Source organism: Lampetra planeri, chromosome 53 (assembly GCF_965212315.1).
Source record: "Lampetra planeri chromosome 53, kcLamPlan1.2.h2, whole genome shotgun sequence".
NCBI classification, from domain to species: domain Eukaryota; kingdom Metazoa; phylum Chordata; class Hyperoartia; order Petromyzontiformes; family Petromyzontidae; genus Lampetra; species Lampetra planeri.
The window spans coordinates 8,666,544-8,686,137 of NC_136159.1; the positions used below are offsets into that span (position 1 = coordinate 8,666,544).

General features: G+C 55.3%; 2 protein-coding genes across 2 annotated transcripts; one reads left to right on the plus strand and one right to left on the minus strand.

Moving 5' to 3' along the window:
* Positions 1-3: 3 nt before the first annotated feature.
* RPL36 (ribosomal protein L36) lies at positions 4-3,348 on the plus strand. Its single transcript, XM_078617429.1, has 4 exons — positions 4-111; positions 737-833; positions 2,734-2,868; positions 3,209-3,348. Exons 2-4 carry the CDS (start codon positions 741-743, stop codon positions 3,296-3,298), a joined length of 318 nt encoding a protein of 105 aa, XP_078473555.1. The 5' UTR covers positions 4-111; positions 737-740; the 3' UTR covers positions 3,299-3,348.
* A 2,655-nt stretch (positions 3,349-6,003) lies between these two features.
* On the minus strand, positions 6,004-19,251 carry LOC144734956 (ras-related protein Rab-11B-like). Its single transcript, XM_078617428.1, has 5 exons — positions 18,938-19,251; positions 11,557-11,752; positions 11,130-11,323; positions 7,250-7,330; positions 6,004-6,846 (listed from the first exon to the last, which is right to left on the minus strand). The coding sequence occupies exons 1-5, from the start codon at positions 18,975-18,977 to the stop codon at positions 6,704-6,706; spliced, it is 654 nt and encodes a 217-aa protein (XP_078473554.1). The 5' UTR covers positions 18,978-19,251; the 3' UTR covers positions 6,004-6,703.
* Between the last annotated feature and the right edge of the window lie 343 nt (positions 19,252-19,594).

A 19,594-nucleotide genomic window follows, 5' to 3' on the forward strand; every position in this document is an offset into this window, starting at 1 on the left:
ACCCAACATGGCCGCACTTCCGCTCAGACGACTTCCGCCGCCGCCGGAAGTGACTTAACCTAGCGTGCAACGCGAAACCCTCTCTTCCGGTATCGTCGCCATCAGCACCAGGTGCGGGTAGCGTGTCCGTGGCGCGGGATCCGAGCTCAATCCGCGCCATCCTCCCCCCACGGGGATCCTGGGGGCCCCGGGCAACACCGCGATGGGATGGGGACGTGGGGCGCGCGGTTATTGGGGCTCGATGTGGACGGAGAGACTTAACTGGCGACGGTTGCGGGAAGGAGTCGCGGGAGTTAAGGGCTCGTTGCTGTGTGCGGGGAACCTGGGACCCCCCCCCCTCCGGCCACTAACAACAGCGAGGCTCTTCGTTCATCCGCAGCTGTGGCCGTTCGCCGGCATTGGGTCAAACGAGCCTGACTAAATTGCTGCTGAGACGCAGACGGTCAAAACCGCTCCCGTAGTTTTTGCTTTGCCGCCGATGAGACGCACTCCATTTTAAAATTCCGGGTGGCTGATGGCATGCTTTCAAAATGTGTATTTTATGTGTAGAGGGAAAGGCATTGATAGGGTTTTATGTGTAGATGGGAGGGGGGAGAATCGGATCGCCTGATTCTTGTGGCATTAACATCGTCCGCGCCGTCGCTTGGTGATTGCCTCGCGAGCTCGAGATGGTGACTGGGCCTACGAGGGGCCGCACGTGTAACCCTCCTCCCCCTCGTGTGTCCCTCGCGAGCAGCACGATGGCGATCCGCTACCCGATGGCCGTTGGCCTCAACAAAGGCCACCCGACCACCAAGAACGTCGCCAAGCCGCGGCAGTGCCGCCGCCGTGGGGTGAGTGGCGCGCGATCAACTCCACCACTCGCCATCACCACCACTCACCATCCTCTACCACGCGCATTCAGCTACTCGCCACTCGCCGTCCTCTACGACACACATTCAACTACTTACCAGCACCACTCGCCATCACTACCACGCGCATTCAACGGTTATGCATTCAGATACTCTCCATCGACTACCCCCATCAAATAAATAACCGTAAACCACCCTCGCTATAAACCACTGGACATTGCACATCCAATTAGCACGGTTGGCTACGTATGAAAAAAGTTGACCACACAGAACATCACTACTCACTAATCCACCGATCACCGTCGTCCGTTCCAACAATATTCTCCACGCTCACCTCTTCAATCGCCCACACTGAGAACGCCCTCGGCGCACTGCTGCCCACCGCTCACCATGGTCCACACACACGTGACTCCACGCTCACCCCTCTTAACTCTCTGCCTTCGCTCACTCACCAATGGGTTTACACTGAGAAGTAGAGCGGCTTCTTCCATCACGCCTCTCGCGGCGCTGTGATTTGCACGGTTATTGAATGATAACTGCGCTGTTAAGAAGGGTCATTGCGCGAAACGTTGTCCATTACATATGTTTCATTGTGAGACCACGCAGTGTTATTGAATGTTTGAGCTTTTTAGTTCGAACTGCGATTGGATGGAATCGGTTACACAGGGTGAAGGAAGTTCTGTCTCAGCGATGAGGGTGTGAATTGTTTAAAGGCTTAAGACATTTTTAATTGATTCTGTAGATTATTTCCCCTCGGCTGTTAATTGGAACAGCCGAGGGGCTGCTCCACATGGCTGCAGAGTTGAAGGCCCTCTCACTACACGTGGTCCTTTCTGCCATTAAAGACACGAGTGACCCGTAGAGACAGATATATTGAAGACAAGCGACACGTGCGGTTGTGGCCATGCAACCCAAACTGTGGATCATATATAGTTAAACCCATAGAGGCACAGATACAGAGGTAAAATACGTAGACTCGTACAGATACATGGAGATGCTTTAAATACAAGCCACAGTCGTGCGATTGTGGCCATGCAGCCCAAACTGTGGACCAAATAGTAAACCCAGAAACAGACTCACAGATACAGTCCCATAAAGACTTAATAGAGACCAAACATACATTGACAAACCACAGTCTTGCGCTTGTGGTCATGTAACTCCTTAAGTGGAGGAGGAATAGCAAAACTGCACGAAACTCTCCTGCACCCCTATTGTTGTAGCAGTAGCAGCAGATGGCATGACATCGACAATGGCATCTAGCTCCTGTACATATTGCTGCTGCCATCATGGAATAGAAACTGCCATTGGCACTACAGCTGCGGCATATTCTGATTGTTCAAGTGATCGATTACCAACCAATGACGGAGACAAACATCTGAACGGTTGGGGGCTTGGTCATGTAATAGCCATCGGCCGGTTCAAGTTAGGCCTGAGTTAGATTGGGGGAGATGATCACCAATGCTCATTTGAGGCCTGTAATACAGCACTGTCGAGGCAGCCCAGGGTTGGTGGACCACACACCAATGTCAAAGTTCCTTCCGTTTAGCGTCGTGGAGTGATCCATACCCTGACTCGCCAGGAGGTGGTGGTACAGCAAAATGTGGATGCCACCTGTTCTGCCTGGATGGGATAGTGTTTTCTCTGGGTGCTTCGGTCTCCTCCCATGCATGTAATTAATTGGCTGATAACACCTTGATATTTATAAAACCGCAGAGCTTGGGCAATTGTTGGTAGCACTGGCTCCTCGACCACGTGGCTGCTGTTACTTCCCCTCTCTTGTGGTTCCTCCTCGAGCCGTTCTGAGTGGCGAGATGCGTTCCCCACGTTGGCGCGATAGTAACTCTCTGCGTTGTGAAACGTGGCCTTCCCCTGCCTCCCGCAGCGCCTGACCAAGCACACGAAGTTTGTGCGCGACCTGATCCGCGAGGTGTGCGGCCACGCGCCCTACGAGCGCCGCGCCATGGAGCTGCTCAAGGTGTCCAAGGACAAGCGCGCGCTCAAGTTCATCAAGAAGCGGGTGAGGGCCCGGCCCCGGCTACTGACCCTCCGCGCAAACACTCGCCCCCTCCTCCCCACGCTCTCCTCAAAACACTTGCCCACTCCCCCCATTCTGTCCTCCACTCGTCCCCTCCTCCCCCCCCACGCCCTCCCACGCCCTCCTCCAAACACTTGCCCCCTCCTCCCCACGCTCTCCTCACAACACTCGCCCCCCACGCTCTCCTGCAAACACCCACTCCCCCCATTCTGTCCTCCACTCGTCCCCTCCTCCCACGCCCTCCTCCAAACACTCACCCCCTCCTCAGTTGCGCTGCTCGGGATTTGTGCTGTGTCCGATCCGTGCCGTTTGTCTCCACCAGCTTGGCACCCACACCCGTGGGAAGAGAAAGCGTGAGGAGCTCAGCAACATCCTGGCCGCCATGAGGAAGGCCGCCTCCAAGAAGGAGTGAAGTCCCACCCCTCCCCCCCACTCTTCAATAAAAACCGTGGACTATTGGAAGCTTGCTATGCTGCTTGTCTGTGTGTTAAGATGAAAACAATCTAAATGTGGACTGAGATTGTGAACTGGGCATTGGATGCAATCACAACGTTGTCAACAATGTCAATTCGATTTTTTCTGTAAAAAAATCAAATTGACATTTTCCCACAGACAATTTGATTTGCTCTGTCCCTGTGGTGTCAAATTTCATTTGTCAAGTTTCATTTATTTGGTATAGCCCTGTGAGCCATGCGGCTCTTAAGTCGGGTGCAACTGCAAACAAAATATGAACATCTTGGTTCTTTCGGTAAAGTCAAGAAGATGAAACCCTGCAGTCACGAAAGCTTTAAAGCGACGACGCGCAACAGAAACATCCTGGATAAACCAGCAAATCTTTAAAAAAAAAACGCTGTGTGCAAAGATCCCAGTGTGATGCTAGTCAAACAATAACCATAACAATTTAGATTACCCATGTTTTTAAAATCAAAATAATGCTATAAAAACAACAGTAATAAATTATTTAAATTGAACAATAAACCATATATAACATGTACGACCAAACTTTGCAGCCATAGCTGGCAGCATTACACTCCCAGTGTATGATGTGAGTCGGCGTATGATGAGTGAATTAGTGCATGATGAGTGAATGAGGTTGTGAGTATGATACGAGTGAGTGTATCACGGCCTCGGCTCCGTTGGCTCTCGCCCACTGCACGCCATCACGGCCAGGAGGCTGCGTCGTCGCAGGAGCTTCTGCAGAGAGATGCGGGAGCCGCTGCCTCTTGCGAGGCCGCACGCACGCCCAGCGCCTTATCCCTCATCCTCCAAGCCCGAAGCGGCCTCAGAGCTCGAGCTGAACCCAGGCGTGACTGAGGCTCCCCGAAACACCAGGCCGCAGAGCTGGGACTCCACGACTATTGTCACCCCCTAACCCCTCACTCATTCCCTCACACTCCCCCTAACCCCTCACACTCATTTCCCTCCAAACTCCCTCACACTCATTTCCCTCCACACTCCCTCGCACTCATTTCCCTCCACGCTCCCTCACACGTCCCTCCACGCTCCCTCACACTCATTTCCCTCCAAACTCCCTCACACTCATTTCCCTCCACGCTCCCTCGCACTCATTTCCCTCCACGCTCCCTCGCACTCATTTCCCTCCACACTCCCTCGCACTCATTTCCCTCCACGCTCCCTCACAACCTCATTTCCCTCCACGCTCCCTCACAACCTCATTTCCCTCCACGCTCCCTCACACTCATTTCCCTCCACACTCCCTCACACTCATTTCCCTCCACACTCCCTCACACTCATTTCCCTCCACACTCCCTCACACTCATTTCCCTCCACGCTCCCTCCGCACACATTTCCCTCCACGCTCCCTCCGCACACATTTCCCTCCACGCTCCCTCCACACTCATTTCCCTCCACACTCCCTCCACACTCATTTCCCTCCACACTCCCTCACAACCTCATTTCCCTCCACGCTCCCTCCGCACTCATTTCCCTCCACACTCCCTCACACTCATTTCCCTCCACACTCCCTCACACTAATTTCCCTCCACACTCCCTCACACTCATTTCCCTCCACGCTCCCTCCGCACTCATTTCCCTCCACGCTCCCTCCACACTCATTTCCCTCCACACTCCCTCACACTCATTTCCCTCCACGCTCCCTCCGCACTCATTTCCCTCCACGCTCCCTCCACACTCATTTCCCTCCACGCTCCCTCACACTCATTTCCTTACATATTTGCCACTCGGGTCTTCTCCTCGCTCACTATCCACAGCGAGCGAGGAGGCGGCCATCTTGTCATTGTGGACTACTTAAAAAAAATTGGCACACTTGCCCAACCATCTAACCCAAATGAATACTAATTATGAATCGGTATTGGATTAATACAGGGTGTTCCAAAAAGATGGACCCAATTTCAAAGCAGTATATTTTACGATAGCAACATGTTACAATTATACGAAAAGTTACAAACGGTTTGAGTTATCAAGTTTTACTAACCATTTTATAAATGCTCTATGCGCCCTCCACCTGCTGTACAGACAACATCGAGACGATAGTTGAATTCGTCCCAAACGCCACTCAAAGTGTCTTCCACTGAAGTCACCGCTGCCATGATTCTGTTTGAGGTCTTCTAGATTAGTCACTAATGGCACAAAAACACGGTCTTTGACGTATCCCCACAAGAAAGTTGCAGGGTGTGATGAAAAACATTCTGCACAGCAATTACGGATTCAGTCTTGCTGAATTGCAAAACGCCTTGTGTTGCAGGGTCGCCATCTTGCGAATGACTGAGGCTAGGGGCTGTTTGTGCGCTGGGAGAGCCATCTTGCAGTAATCATTTGAAACTCTATGCCCCGCCCTTTCAAGTGGTACGTTTCATTCATGGGTGGTTCGTGGTTGCAGAGATATAGCGATTTCAAATCGGGTCCATCTTTTTGAAACACCTTGTATAACGATACAGTTGATGAAAAAGCACTCCCAGCAGGTGCCAAAGCTAATGGAAGGCATAAAAGATGTGTACTTAAAATTACTGTAAATTGTAGCCTCTAGTTGGTTGTCTTGGTGTTCACTGCTGTGGAATTGTGTGCAAGCGAGGTGCTTTGTGTACATAATGCACTCGACACAGGCAGTGGCACCCCACAGAGAGAGAGGCAGTGAGCTGTGGATACGAATCAATATATTTGCAGGTGTATAGTCACTTGGTTACACACGATCAAAACGGTTCCAATGCAAAGCACAGATGGCCGAGACCACGGGGTGGTGCATGGGATCAGCTTGGGGATCGCAGCCCATGGTCCCTTCTGGACTCTACCAACTTGAGGTCACAGCCCATAGGACCTATTGGGCTGTACCAATTGAGCTGATGGAAAGCAGCTAGCAGGCACCACACTCGGTTCCCATAGCTTTTTTAAGTGGTGGCACAAACCCCTTATTCCTCACGGCAGAGTGGCACAGTCCATCAGCCACCCGCCCTCACAAGAATATGTACAACCCCAAGCAGACGGGGCGAGCCCGGGGTTAATTGGTGCGCGAAGCTACGAGTGAGAATCATGGACGATGAGACGAAGTGGCGGGTGGGAGGGTGAGCACTAGAAGGGGACCCTGGCCAAAAATCCTGCCCCCCCCCCCCCTCGCAACGTCACCGGCGAGGAAACGAGGCCAAAGACGTCGTCGAGTGAATTGACCTCCACACGTGGTGCCCGGGAGCCGTCGTGTCTGGCACTGCCGTTCCATCACGGCATTGTGCGCTCGGGGGTGCATGTGCTCTCGTGTGCGTGGGGGTGTGGAGTGGGAGCGGGGATCTATACGGGGCTCTCGACGCGCGTGAGTGTGTAAGCGAGGGGAACGGGAGGATGAGTGTTACATGTTCTGACAGCACTGGAACTTGTTTGTCTTGCTGGGATCGGTGGGCGGCACTGTGATGTCCACCACGTTGTTGCTGGGCGAGTCGTGGTGGCCGGCGCGGTCCGACATCTGTTTCTGTGAGACTATCCGGTAGATCTCTGCGTGATGGGGAGAGGGATGAGGGTGGGCAGACGGGAAAGGTGAGTCTCCTCACCCCCCAAGACAGGAGCAGTGACATCGTCACGATCGTAAAACGCAACCACCACCAACCCAACCACCACCACCTCGACCAACCACCTCAACCTCAACCACCACAAGCTCAATACCACCACAAGCTCAATACCACCACCACCACAACCCCAACTACCACCGCCTCAACTACAACCAGCTCAATACCCACCACCCCAACCACCGCCAGCTCGTCCCATCCGCTTCTGCCTCTTAACCCTTGGTACCGTACAATCGCAAATCAAAACCAGGTGGCGAGAGGAACGCTACAGAGGGAAGAGAAGGCAGAGGTCGGGGCGACGAGGAGGTGGATACTGTGCACCACCCTCTGACCTGTGAGGATGGTCTGGAAGGCCGTCTCCACGTTGGTGGAGTCCAGGGCCGACGTCTCGATGAAGGACAGGTTGTTCTTCTCTGCAAAACACAAACGCGCGCACATCCACGCCGCGTCAGTGCCTCGTGCGCACGTATCCCTCCGATGCGGTGTGGTGCCATGGGGGGCTCCAGTCACTCCTGCAACGGATGGTGGCCAGTCCCCCAAAGTGCTGTGGTGCTCCACTCTGGTGAATATCATTGGGGGGGGGGGGGTGGGTGCTACTCCGCATGCGATCCATCAGAAAGCCACAGCTAATGAATACCCACACACCCCTGCTGTGACCTGCACCGTGACCCACAACCTGCTGTGACCGGCACCCCTACTTGCTCACCCTCCGCTTGTCTGCACGCGATCACAAACCACAGCGACGAATGGGGTGCTCCATTTCACTCGGAGCATTACAAATAAGTAATATTTTAAAAAACTTTTTTTTAAAACACGCTTTCATGAAATGTACCGTACTCGTAATGGCAGAACGCCACGAGACTCCAGGAAGTGGCCCCGAAGCTTGCCATAACGTAAGGGGCCGTGGTCATTTACAGCTAACATCAGTTGAGCGTGGAAAATTAGACCCAAACCGAAACATCTATATATATAAAATCGCAAATCTGTCTGTCTGTGTGTCGCCGGACCATACGCAGTTTCATTGGACGGCGGTTGCCCCTGGCAACGGGTAGCGACGCATTCGCTGCGGGGTGGACGCCATTTCTAATTCCCGTTAAAAATATGCGCACGCATTAACACGCGACTCTGAGGTAAATTCATCAAAGTTTCACGTCCTCTTCACTCCCCCCCCACCACAATGTGTGCAATTACTATTATAGGGTCGGTAGATTATAAAATTATAGCGATTAGACAGTATTATTGTAGCGCGGGGTGGGGGGGGGGGGTAACGGCCCCGGTACCCAGCCTCAGCCGGGTGGGCAATCTAGGCGAGGCCGGAGGCTCTGCACGGTACTAGGCCTCGACACCCCACCACACTATAGGCCGTACATATTACTGCAGAGCGGCCGAGGAGATCGTGCCTGGGGGGGGGGGGCAGGGGTAGCAGCCCATCTGTGTATATATGTAAGGTTATTAAGAAATATATTTTTCACCCGGGCAACGCCGGGTACTTATGCTAGTAACATATAAAAAATAATGTTTACAAATATATTTTTTATGATAAAATATAGTATTGTCATCAGTATGACATAAGTATACCAAGTCTGCAGTCGATACCACATTGGGAAGTGGGTTAAAATTGAGTTACAAGATTTGAGGATACAACAACAACAGACAGAGTAAGTTAATAGAAAGCGTGTAAAAAGATTGTTTAAAAATGTTTTCTTTTTTTATGATAGAATATAGTATTGTCATCAGTATGACATAAGTATACCAATTTTACAGTCGATACCACATTGGGAAGTGGGTTAAAATTGAGTTACAAGATTTGAGGATACGATAACAACAACAACAGAGTGAGTTAATAAAAAGCGTGTAAAAAGAGGTGGAGGTGGATCTGTCCAGAGTAGCTCCCGATCCCCTGGGCGCCATGGCGAGATGTTAAATCCCTCGCTTGGCATGCAGGAGGCCGCGAGTTTGATCCCGACCTTGATGCCTGCTTTATATTTGGAGTTTGCGTGTCTCTCCCCGTAGACGCGTGGATTCTTCTCCGGGTCCTCCTGTTTTTCCCTCCACATTTAGATTCAACATGCATTTAGAGCATTTGAGTGCTATAAACGTCCACATAAGCCACTTCGTTGAGTTTCTGAAAAAGCGCTTTATAATTCAGTGGGCCTTACCTGGTAGAATAGTAAAACTAGAGTACTGGCGCCATCTATCGGTAGAAGTCAGTCTGCGTTTAATGTATGAATTCTTGTCGCGATTGTTTATTAGCCTTCAGCCATATTGAGAATTTCTGTTGTGTGCTGATGTTAGAAATGTCTGTTTTGATTTGTGCCGAGACCTATCTATTGCGGATCACCCACCCGTGGATCGCAATCCCCTTCTTTAGCCACCGCTGCGCTGTTGAATTCAACTCCGGGACGGAGCGAGCTCAGCGGTGCTACCCGAGCACAAACACAAAGCACGATCGCCATCGGGCTCGACGCATGACGTTTTTCCCCCTGTGCGCTGGGAGTTTAATTCAGGAACAAGAACCGAACGGTTCCTGAAGAAAGCTCCCGGTACAGGGGAGCGAAACGTCAGACTTCGCGCCGAACAGCACGCAGCACAACCCGAGCGCACGTCACGCAACGGACACGTGCACGACTCATCGCTCACAACAGAGCGAGAGGGCGTCGAGGCTGACATTTAATGAGAGATGGCACTCTCACGATAGGTCAGGTGACAACCGACAGTTTCACAAACACGGAACAAGTGGCCGAGTTTGCGAGCGGTGGGCACGCGAACACGACGCGAGCTCGCTTGCGCGCGCGTGTGTGTATGTGTGGGGGAAGCTTCTGAAGCGGCCGCGCTGCGAACCCGGCGGGCCAAGTTCGATGCCCGGCCACGGCAACGTTGGCGGAGGTGGTCAGTGATCTGAGAACCGGTCCCGTTACAAACGCCCCTCTGCCCACCTTCACCGACTGGCCAGCGTGGCAGTCTCCGGTTTAGGGCGGTCCAATTTACAACGATCCACATTTACGTTTATATATTGCAACTATGGATCGATTTACGACGCAACTTCTGACACGACTCCGAACGCATTTGAACGGAACGGGGACCTCGCCCGTGTGGAGGAGGCCTTCATTCATCGCCAGGTTGAGAGCGGCTGCCGTGACCGAGTCGGCAGAACTTCACCATGGGAAGAACGCTGGCTGCATGAGCCAGAAACCGGCCCTTCGGTATAATTGTTACGAGGCAATGGTGAGTGCGGTGAGGGCGGGGTGAGGGATCTGTTGAAGTCACTTGTTGCCTCCCTGCCGTTCAGCTCCCCCCCCCCCCTCTTCCAGTGCTGGGAAACTCGGGCAAGGAAATTTAATTGCGGATGCGTCATCGGCGTCATCCCGGCTGGTCGTTCCACATTCCAGAATGAGAAGCCATCTCTCCCTGATCAATTCAGCATGATCACACCAAAGATACACTGTCCATAGCACACTGCACGCCACCTGCACACCACATACGCACGTGCCATGCTGTCCACACAACCCACACACCGCACCACCCAGGCTCCTGAAGCTACCAGCTGCTGGAAATGACACTCTGCGGGGTTGCCACCTGTCCTGGCTTTCACAGAATACACCTCTATTCTTCTCACGGCTGTGTCATGGTTATTTAGCCTCGGGAGGTGGCAACTGAACTACAGCCGGGGTGCGGCTTCAGCTGCTGCACGCGCTTGAGGCGCGTGGGCGGCCGTGACGCGGCCCCGGTGGCTGTGGCCGGGCCAGAATTATTTGTGGGACGGCGCCGTCGGCTCAGGGAGCCAGACTGAGGCACTCATCACCGAGTTGGGAACTCGCGGCAGGCACGAGAGGGAGTGGGAGAAGGGGCGACAGCTGAGAGGCAGCCGAGCCAACGCCCGCCCCAGGGGTTGCTGCCCACCCGGGAACGGTGGCACAGCAGCGCTCGTGCTGTGCGGTTAGCGTGGCGCCACGGGGCGCGGCTATAGTTGCGCGATGCGGCTGAGAGGGTAGTGCGATGGGGTGCAGAACGGCAGGACCCTTGTAGGGGGTGGAGTGGCAAGCGTTGGTGGTGTGGGGTAGTGGGGTTGTGCAGCGGTGGTGTGGGGTGGTGGAGGAGGTGCGGGGTGCTGCGGTGGAGATGTGTGGTGGTGAAGATGTGTGGTGGTGCGGTGCAGGTGCGGGGTGGTGCGGTAGTCGCGGAGATGTGTGGTGGTGCGGTGGCTGGTGTCACCTGCGAAGGCCTTGGCCTCGTCGGTGGGCACGGCGCGCAGGTGCCGCAGGTCGCTCTTGTTGCCGACGAGCATGATGACGATGTTGCTGTCAGCGTGGTCGCGCAGCTCCTTGAGCCAGCGCTCCACGTTCTCGTACGTCAGGTGCTTGGCGATGTCGTACACCAGCAGCGCGCCAACCGCGCCCCGGTAGTACCTGCCGGTGCGGCACAGCATGGATTACTGGCCGCGTGTGTTGTCTCCGTCACGCCACTGCCCGATTTGGGGTGACTATCGCGTAACGGGGTCGACTACCACCGAGGAATCGTCACAGCTATCATCTCTGCGACCACCACCACCACCACCGCCGCAGCGACAGCCACAACCGGCGGCGCCACCACCTTCTCCGCCATTACCGCAACCACCAGCGCTCCCACGCAGGCGACTCACGCGGAGGTGATGGCGCGGTAGCGCTCCTGCCCGGCCGTGTCCCAGATCTGCGCCTTGATGGTCTTGCCGTCCACCTGGATGCTGCGCGTGGCGAACTCCACGCCGATGGTGCTCTTGCTCTCCAGGTTGAACTCGTTGCGCGTGAAGCGCGACAGCAGATTACTCTTTCCGACGCCCGAGTCTCCAATCAGCACCACTGCACGCGCACGCACGAACGCACGCACAAACACACGCACAGGTGGGGTCAGGCACAGTTGCCATGTCGTTATGACCAGAACCACAACCTTGACGCGATTTCCTTCTGGGAGCGAGGGCGGTGGACGAGGAGGAAATGGAGGAGGAAGGCCGAGTGGAGCGCAGTCAGCATTTCCCGTGGACGCGTCACGTGCGGGAATCACAGACAGACGCGCGCTCGCACGTGCACAAACCCCCACGTGCACAAACCCACAGGCGCACAAACCCCCACAAATACAATGACAAAGATCTTCCATTTTAACATAACAGACTATTGGGGCAAGTGCTGCTAGCGAGCAACCTACTAAGGCCGGCATGGCACACAAAGGCGTGGGTGGCCAACTCCACATCCGGCTGCCTTTCTCTCCCAAGCAGCGATGTTTACACATCACACCAGGTTCTCATTTGAGGCCGAGTCGACCTAGGGGAGTCCCAGGGCCGGTTGAAATAATTGTCACTGGTGTTGGCCGTGAGCGGGAATTGAACCCGGGTCGCCAGGTTTGTAGCGCAGCGCGCTGACCGCTACACCACTGCTCCCAAAACGCACACACGCACGCATACACACCCCACCCGCGGACATCAGCAGGAAGTGACGGTGCGCCCTCCTCCCATTGTGCGTTTGGCCTCGGCCTGAGAGTCGATTCCCGAGCAATTTCTACGCACGGCAACAAAGCCCAAACGCAACGAGCACCGGGGTGACGGCGGACCCGGGGCCAGAGGGTTAGGGTTATGGTTTAGGGTTACAGCTAGGTTAGAAATGGGGTCATGGTTAGCAGTTGGGTCAGGGTTAGGGAGCGTTACGTTATGGGTTCCGACGACGTCTGTAATCGGGGCACGGGTTGTGTTCAGAGCATCTGCGTGACCGGAGCTGGGCTGTGGCTGGGCCCCGTGGCTGTTGGGGAGGCAGGGTTCGGGTGGGGGCTGTGGTGAAGCTGAAAGAGTGGAGCCTCCTCAGCTTCCTGGATGCTTAAAGTGCAGAGTGTAAAACAATGCCTGGCACTCAACAACACACTCACCACCCAGCCTACACAATAACATGCTCCATATAGCCTTAACAGACTGTTGGGGCAAGTGCTGTTAAGCGAGTAGCACCTGTGAAGGCTGGAACAGCACACGACAGGGGTGGGTGGCCAGCACCACGCCCGGCCACCTTTGTCTCCCCAGTGCTGATGTGTACACGTTGTACCAGCTACTTATTTTAAGGCCGAGCCGACCTAGGAGAGGCCGAGTTCAAATAATCGTCACTGGTGCTTTCCCACGAGCGGGAATCGAACTCGGGTCGCCGGGTTCGTAGTGCAGCGCACTCACCGCTGCAACCACCGCTCCCCATGTAGCGAGTGCCTGCACGCCGCCACAGCCGCCGCACACTTTCTCTGCGAAACGATCTCAGATGTAGAGCCACAGCCGCTACCAGGTGCAGGGAAGCTCACGGGGCCCCGCCCGCTACCCAGGGTCCCCTCATCCCGGGCCCAGTGGGGGGGGGGGGGAGCACGCAAAGCAGCGAGCGTGCCACGAGTCGGGGGGCCGCAGTGCCAGCGGAGATCTTCTCTTTCTCCTCCCCTCGTCCCTCGCGTGGCAGCGGCACCACCCAGACCGGCACCGGCACCACCCAAACCAGCACCACCCAGACCGGCACCGGCACCACCCAGACCGGCACCGGCACCACCCAGACCGGCACCGGCACCACCCAGACCGGCACCGGCACCACCCAGACCGGCACCGGCACCACCCAGACCGGCACCGGCACCACCCAGACCGGCACCGGCACCACCCAGACCGGCACCGGCACCACCCAGACCGGCACTACCCAGACCGGCACCACCCAGACCGGCACCGGCACCACCCAGACCGGCACCACCCAGACTGGCCCCGTGTGGAGACGGAGTCGGCCCCGCACACACAATTAGAGGGGAAGGAGGCCCCCCCCCCACCCCAGCACGTTCATTGTGCAGGGGATGAATAATTCATGGTCATGGCACCAGTGGCTCCAGTGAGACGCAGCCCCCGGAGCGTGCGGTACAGACACGTGGTATTAACGCGTGGGACGGACACGTGAGACGTTCCAAACAGTCCAGGGACCGTCCATGCAGTCCGGGTACTATCCATATAACCCAGACAGTCCAGAGATTCCATAGACAACCCGTGCAGTCCAGGGACTATCCATACAATCCAGACAATTAGCTCAAAGGATGCGTGCAACAAATAGAGGGTGTTGCTATGCACCACGACGATCGGTTTTGATGTTGCTCAGCCTTCTCTCTCCAAAGTCCCACACTCAGATGGGGATGGGCTCCTGCGGTTGTCGGCGGTGTGATCTGTGCGGGGTACAGGTTCGGTTAACACCGAATGATTTTCACTTTCACTGCTGCGTCGCTTATGGAGCTAATTCACCTCCTAACGCCCACTTCACGTGGTCGAGACAGCACCCTACCCCCGCACACCTGCCTACCCAGCACACCTGCCTACCCAGCACACCTGCCTACCCAGCACACCTGCCTACCCAGCACACCTGCCTACCTACCCAAGCACACCTGCCTACCTACCCAGCACACCTACCTACCCAGCACACCTGCCTCCCTGGCCAGCACACCTGCCTACCCAGCACACCTGCCAACCCAGCACACCTGCCTCCCTGGCCAGCACCCCTGCCTACCTGGCCAGCACACCTGCCTACCTACCCAGCACACCTGCCTGCCTACCCAGCACATCTGCCTCCCCAGCACACCTGCCTACCTACCCAGCACACCTGCCTAACCAGCACCCATCCCTGTTGCTGACACTAATGAACCAAATTGAATTTGCTCCTCCCCCCCACCTTTATTAAACCACGCGGGAGGCCACAGGGCCACGAGCTCGCGCCGCGGAGGAAGCGGCGCTTCCTCCGCGGGTAATCATCAATTCTTCTGAAACGTGGACTCCGACTCGGCAGACAACGGGCAACTCTCGCGAATGATTGATCGCCCATCCTCAAAGGCGCGTTAGGGGTTCGGGTCAGGTGACCGCAACATTTTGTCGATTTCCCCGCAAAAATGAAGGTGGACGCTTAACAGCATGACCGATGGTGACGATGCGCTGTTGATGAGGATGCCGTCCTGATGCAGACGACGACTTGATGTGGCGAAGACATCCCAATGAAGACAGTGATGTGATGGGTGGCGATACTGTGATGCTGATGCGGTGGCAGTTGCATTTGTGGTACGAATGAGGATGTGATGTAAAATAAGGATGCGGAGGAAAAATGCGGATGTGATGGAGATCCGAATTATGTTTAAAAACCTCTATTATGGGCGACTTATATGGTTGGTGATGGGTTTGTGGTAGTAGTGGTGATGATGATGATGGTGTGTGGTCGGAATGATGATGTGAAGATGACGGTGATGCTGGAACTTGTCTGCCCTTGATCACAAGGCAAGCTCATCCCAGCTGGGGTCCATAAGACCCCCGTTTCTCGGTATCCCCTCAAGTAACAAACACATCCCCCCCCCCCCTTGGTGACGAACCCTGATGACTACAAACTCCAGGGCAGCATTACCCGGTCGCACAGAACAGCTTAAGTGCCAACTGATTTGATTTGTGACGATCTGCATAAGAGAATTCAAGAAAGAATGTTAATGCACCCAGCCGCAGATGATCCCCAAACGCAAGCCCCTACGCGGCGGTGAGTAGCGTAGAGCGGCCAGTCACTCACTCTACTTAGACCAGCCAGTCACTCAATCTACTTAGACCGGCCAGTCACTCACTCTACTTAGACCAGCCAGTCACTCACTCTACTTAGACCGGCCAGTCACTCACTCTACTTAGACCGACCAGTCACTCACTCTACTTAGACCGGCCGGTCACTCAATCTACTTAGATCGGCCAGTAACTCACTCTACTTAGACCGGCCAGTCACTCACTCTACTTAGACCGGCCAGTAACTCACTCTACTTAGACCAGCCGGTCACTCACTCTACTTAGACCAGCCGGTCACTCACTCTACTTAGACCGGCCAGTCACTCACTCTACTTAGACCGGCCAGTCACTCACTCTACTTAGACCGGCCAGTCACTCACTCTACTTAGACCGGCCAGTCACTCACTCTACTTAGACCGGCCAGTCACTCACTCTACTTAGACCGGCCAGTCACTCACTCTACTTAGACCGGCCAGTCACTCACTCTACTTAGACCGGCCAGTCACTCACTCTACTTAGACCGGCCAGTCACTCACTCTACTTAGACCGGCCAGTCACTCACTCTACTTAGACCGGCCAGTCACTCACTCTACTTAGACCGGCCAGTCACTCACTCTACTTAGACCGGCCAGTAACTCACTCTACTTAGACCAGCCGGTCACTCACTCTACTTAGACCAGCCGGTCACTCACTCTACTTAGACCGGCCAGTCACTCACTCTACTTAAACCGGCCAGTAACTCACTCTACTTAGACCAGCCGGTCACTCACTCTACTTAGACCGGCCAGTCACTCACTCTACTTAGACCGGCCAGTCACTCACTCTACTTAGACCGGCCAGTCACTCACTCTACTTAGACCGGCCAGTCACTCACTCTACTTAAACCGGCCAGTAACTCACTCTACTTAGACCAGCCGGTCACTCACTCTACTTAGACCAGCCGGTCACTCACTCTACTTAGACCGGCCAGTCACTCACTCTACTTAGACCGGCCAGTCACTCGCTCTACTTAGACCAGCCGGTCACTCGCTCTACTTAGACCAGCCGGTCACTCGCTCTACTTAGACCGGCCAGTCACTCACTCTACTTAGACCGGCCAGTCACTCACTCTACTTAGACCGACCAGTCACTCACTCTACTTAGACCGGCCGGTCACTCACTCTACTTAGACCAGCCGGTCACTCACTCTACTTAGACCGGCCAGTCACTCACTCTACTTAGACCGGCCAGTAACTCACTCTACTTAGACCGGCCGGTCACTCACTCTACTTAGACCAGCCGGTCACTCACTCTACTTAGACCGGCCAGTAACTCAATCTACTTAGATCGGCCAGTAACTCACTCTACTTAGACCGGCCAGTCACTCACTCTACTTAGACCGGCCAGTAACTCACTCTACTTAGACCAGCCGGTCACTCACTCTACTTAGACCAGCCGGTCACTCACTCTACTTAGACCGGCCAGTCACTCACTCTACTTAGACCGGCCAGTCACTCACTCTACTTAGACCGGCCAGTCACTCACTCTACTTAGACCGGCCAGTCACTCACTCTACTTAGACCGGCCAGTCACTCACTCTACTTAGACCGGCCAGTCACTCACTCTACTTAGACCGGCCAGTCACTCACTCTACTTAGACCGGCCAGTCACTCACTCTACTTAGACCGGCCAGTCACTCACTCTACTTAGACCGGCCAGTCACTCACTCTACTTAGACCGGCCAGTCACTCACTCTACTTAGACCGGCCAGTCACTCACTCTACTTAGACCGGCCAGTCACTCACTCTACTTAGACCAGCCGGTCACTCACTCTACTTAGACCAGCCGGTCACTCACTCTACTTAGACCAGCCGGTCACTCACTCTACTTAGACCGGCCAGTCACTCACTCTACTTAAACCGGCCAGTAACTCACTCTACTTAGACCAGCCGGTCACTCACTCTACTTAGACCGGCCAGTCACTCACTCTACTTAGACCGGCCAGTCACTCACTCTACTTAGACCGGCCAGTCACTCACTCTACTTAGACCGGCCAGTCACTCACTCTACTTAAACCGGCCAGTAACTCACTCTACTTAGACCAGCCGGTCACTCACTCTACTTAGACCAGCCGGTCACTCACTCTACTTAGACCGGCCAGTCACTCACTCTACTTAGACCGGCCAGTCACTCACTCTACTTAGACCGGCCAGTCACTCACTCTACTTAGACCGGCCAGTCACTCACTCTACTTAGACCGGCCAGTCACTCACTCTACTTAGACCGGCCAGTCACTCACTCTACTTAGACCGGCCAGTCACTCACTCTACTTAGACCGGCCAGTCACTCACTCTACTTAGACCGGCCAGTCACTCACTCTACTTAGACCGGCCAGTCACTCACTCTACTTAGACCGGCCAGTCACTCACTCTACTTAGACCGGCCAGTCACTCGCTCTACTTAGACCGGCCAGTCACTCGCTCTACTTAGACCGGCCAGTCACTCGCTCTACTTAGACCAGCCGGTCACTCGCTCTACTTAGACCGGCCAGTCACTCACTCTACTTAGACCGGCCAGTCACTCACTCTACTTAGACCGGCCAGTAACTCACTCTACTTAGACCAGCCGGTCACTCACTCTACTTAGACTGGCTCTACGCTCCTCGCGGCCTTCTCCCCGAGGGCGAGTTCACTGAGACGCCTCGCGCTTATGATGTTAATGACAACTGGGCACAGCTCCCACGCCACAACAGTCGCCCAAACAGCCACCACAGGCCCCAATAACTTTCCCCCCGCACAGCAACCCCGGAAGCGCGAAACATCTCGCAATCCCAACTCAGAGACTACCATCCCACACCCCAGGATCAACCACTCACGCCTCCGATTAGCACGGTGAGCAATGTACGGTGCAAAGGAAGTTCAACATACAAACATGCACCCTACACTGACCCCCGTATATACTCACACCCCACTCACTCACTCACCCAAACCCCGACTCACATCTCCACATACAACCTCACACTTTGCAGATACCCACTCACGCACACTGCCCACAACAAGCCACTCTCCCCAACTCACCTCCAGACCCCACACTCACCCCCCACACTCACCCCCCACACTCACCCCCCACACTCACCCCCCACACTCACCCCCCACACTCACCCCCCACACTCACCCCCCACACTCACCCCCCACACTCACCCCCCACACTCACCCCCCACACTCACCCCCCACACTCACCCCCCCACACTCACCCCCCACACTCACCCCCCACACTCACCCCCCACACTCACCCCCCACACTCACCCCCCACACTCACCCCCCACACTCACCCCACTCACTCACCCACACTCACCCCCACATATAGACCACACACACCCTCTCCACACAGACTCGCGCCGACTCTCGCCCCCCACTTACACAGTCCTCAACACCTCCTACTGACCCCAGCACTCACCTCCCAACTCACCTCCCCGCTCACCCCCCGCGCTGCTCACCCTTAAAGAGGTAGTCGTACTCGTCGTCGCGGGCCCCCATGTCGCTTGAGACGTAAATGGTGGAGCGGCGCGGGAGACGGCTGAGGCTGCGCGGCGGTGGTGGAGGCGGCGAAGCTGTTGCTGCTGCTCTTGTTAATGTCTCTCTATCCGCCCGTTATGCCTCTCTCCTCCCCGTGTCTCCCTGTGTCTCCCCGCCTTTCTCTCCCCCTGTGTGTCTCTCTCTCTGTCTCTCCCCGTGTCTCTCTCTCCCTTTCTCCCCGTGACAATCCTCCCCACAGCCGTGCGGAAACTCTGACGTCACTTCCGCCTCCGCCGGCACGCGACCTTTCACCCTCCCGCGAGCCCCTCCCCCTCCCACGACCCGCCCTCCACCCCCGCGAGCCCCCCCCACACTCCCCCCTCCTTGTGAGCCCCCCCCCCCCGCGTGACACGTGACGTGCGGCACGTGATGGTGGGCTGTAGGATTCACCCGCCCCCATACTCCACCAACACCTACCCCCCACAGGCGATTCGATTATTTGACGAAAGTCGATTGCGTGGTTCGCGATTCAATGTGGGAATGTATTCTATTTGTCGACAGTGGTTTGTGTGGGAAATGTGTAACGATGACGATTTTCCAGCGATTCATTTTTCTATCGATTGTAAATCTCGATTAAA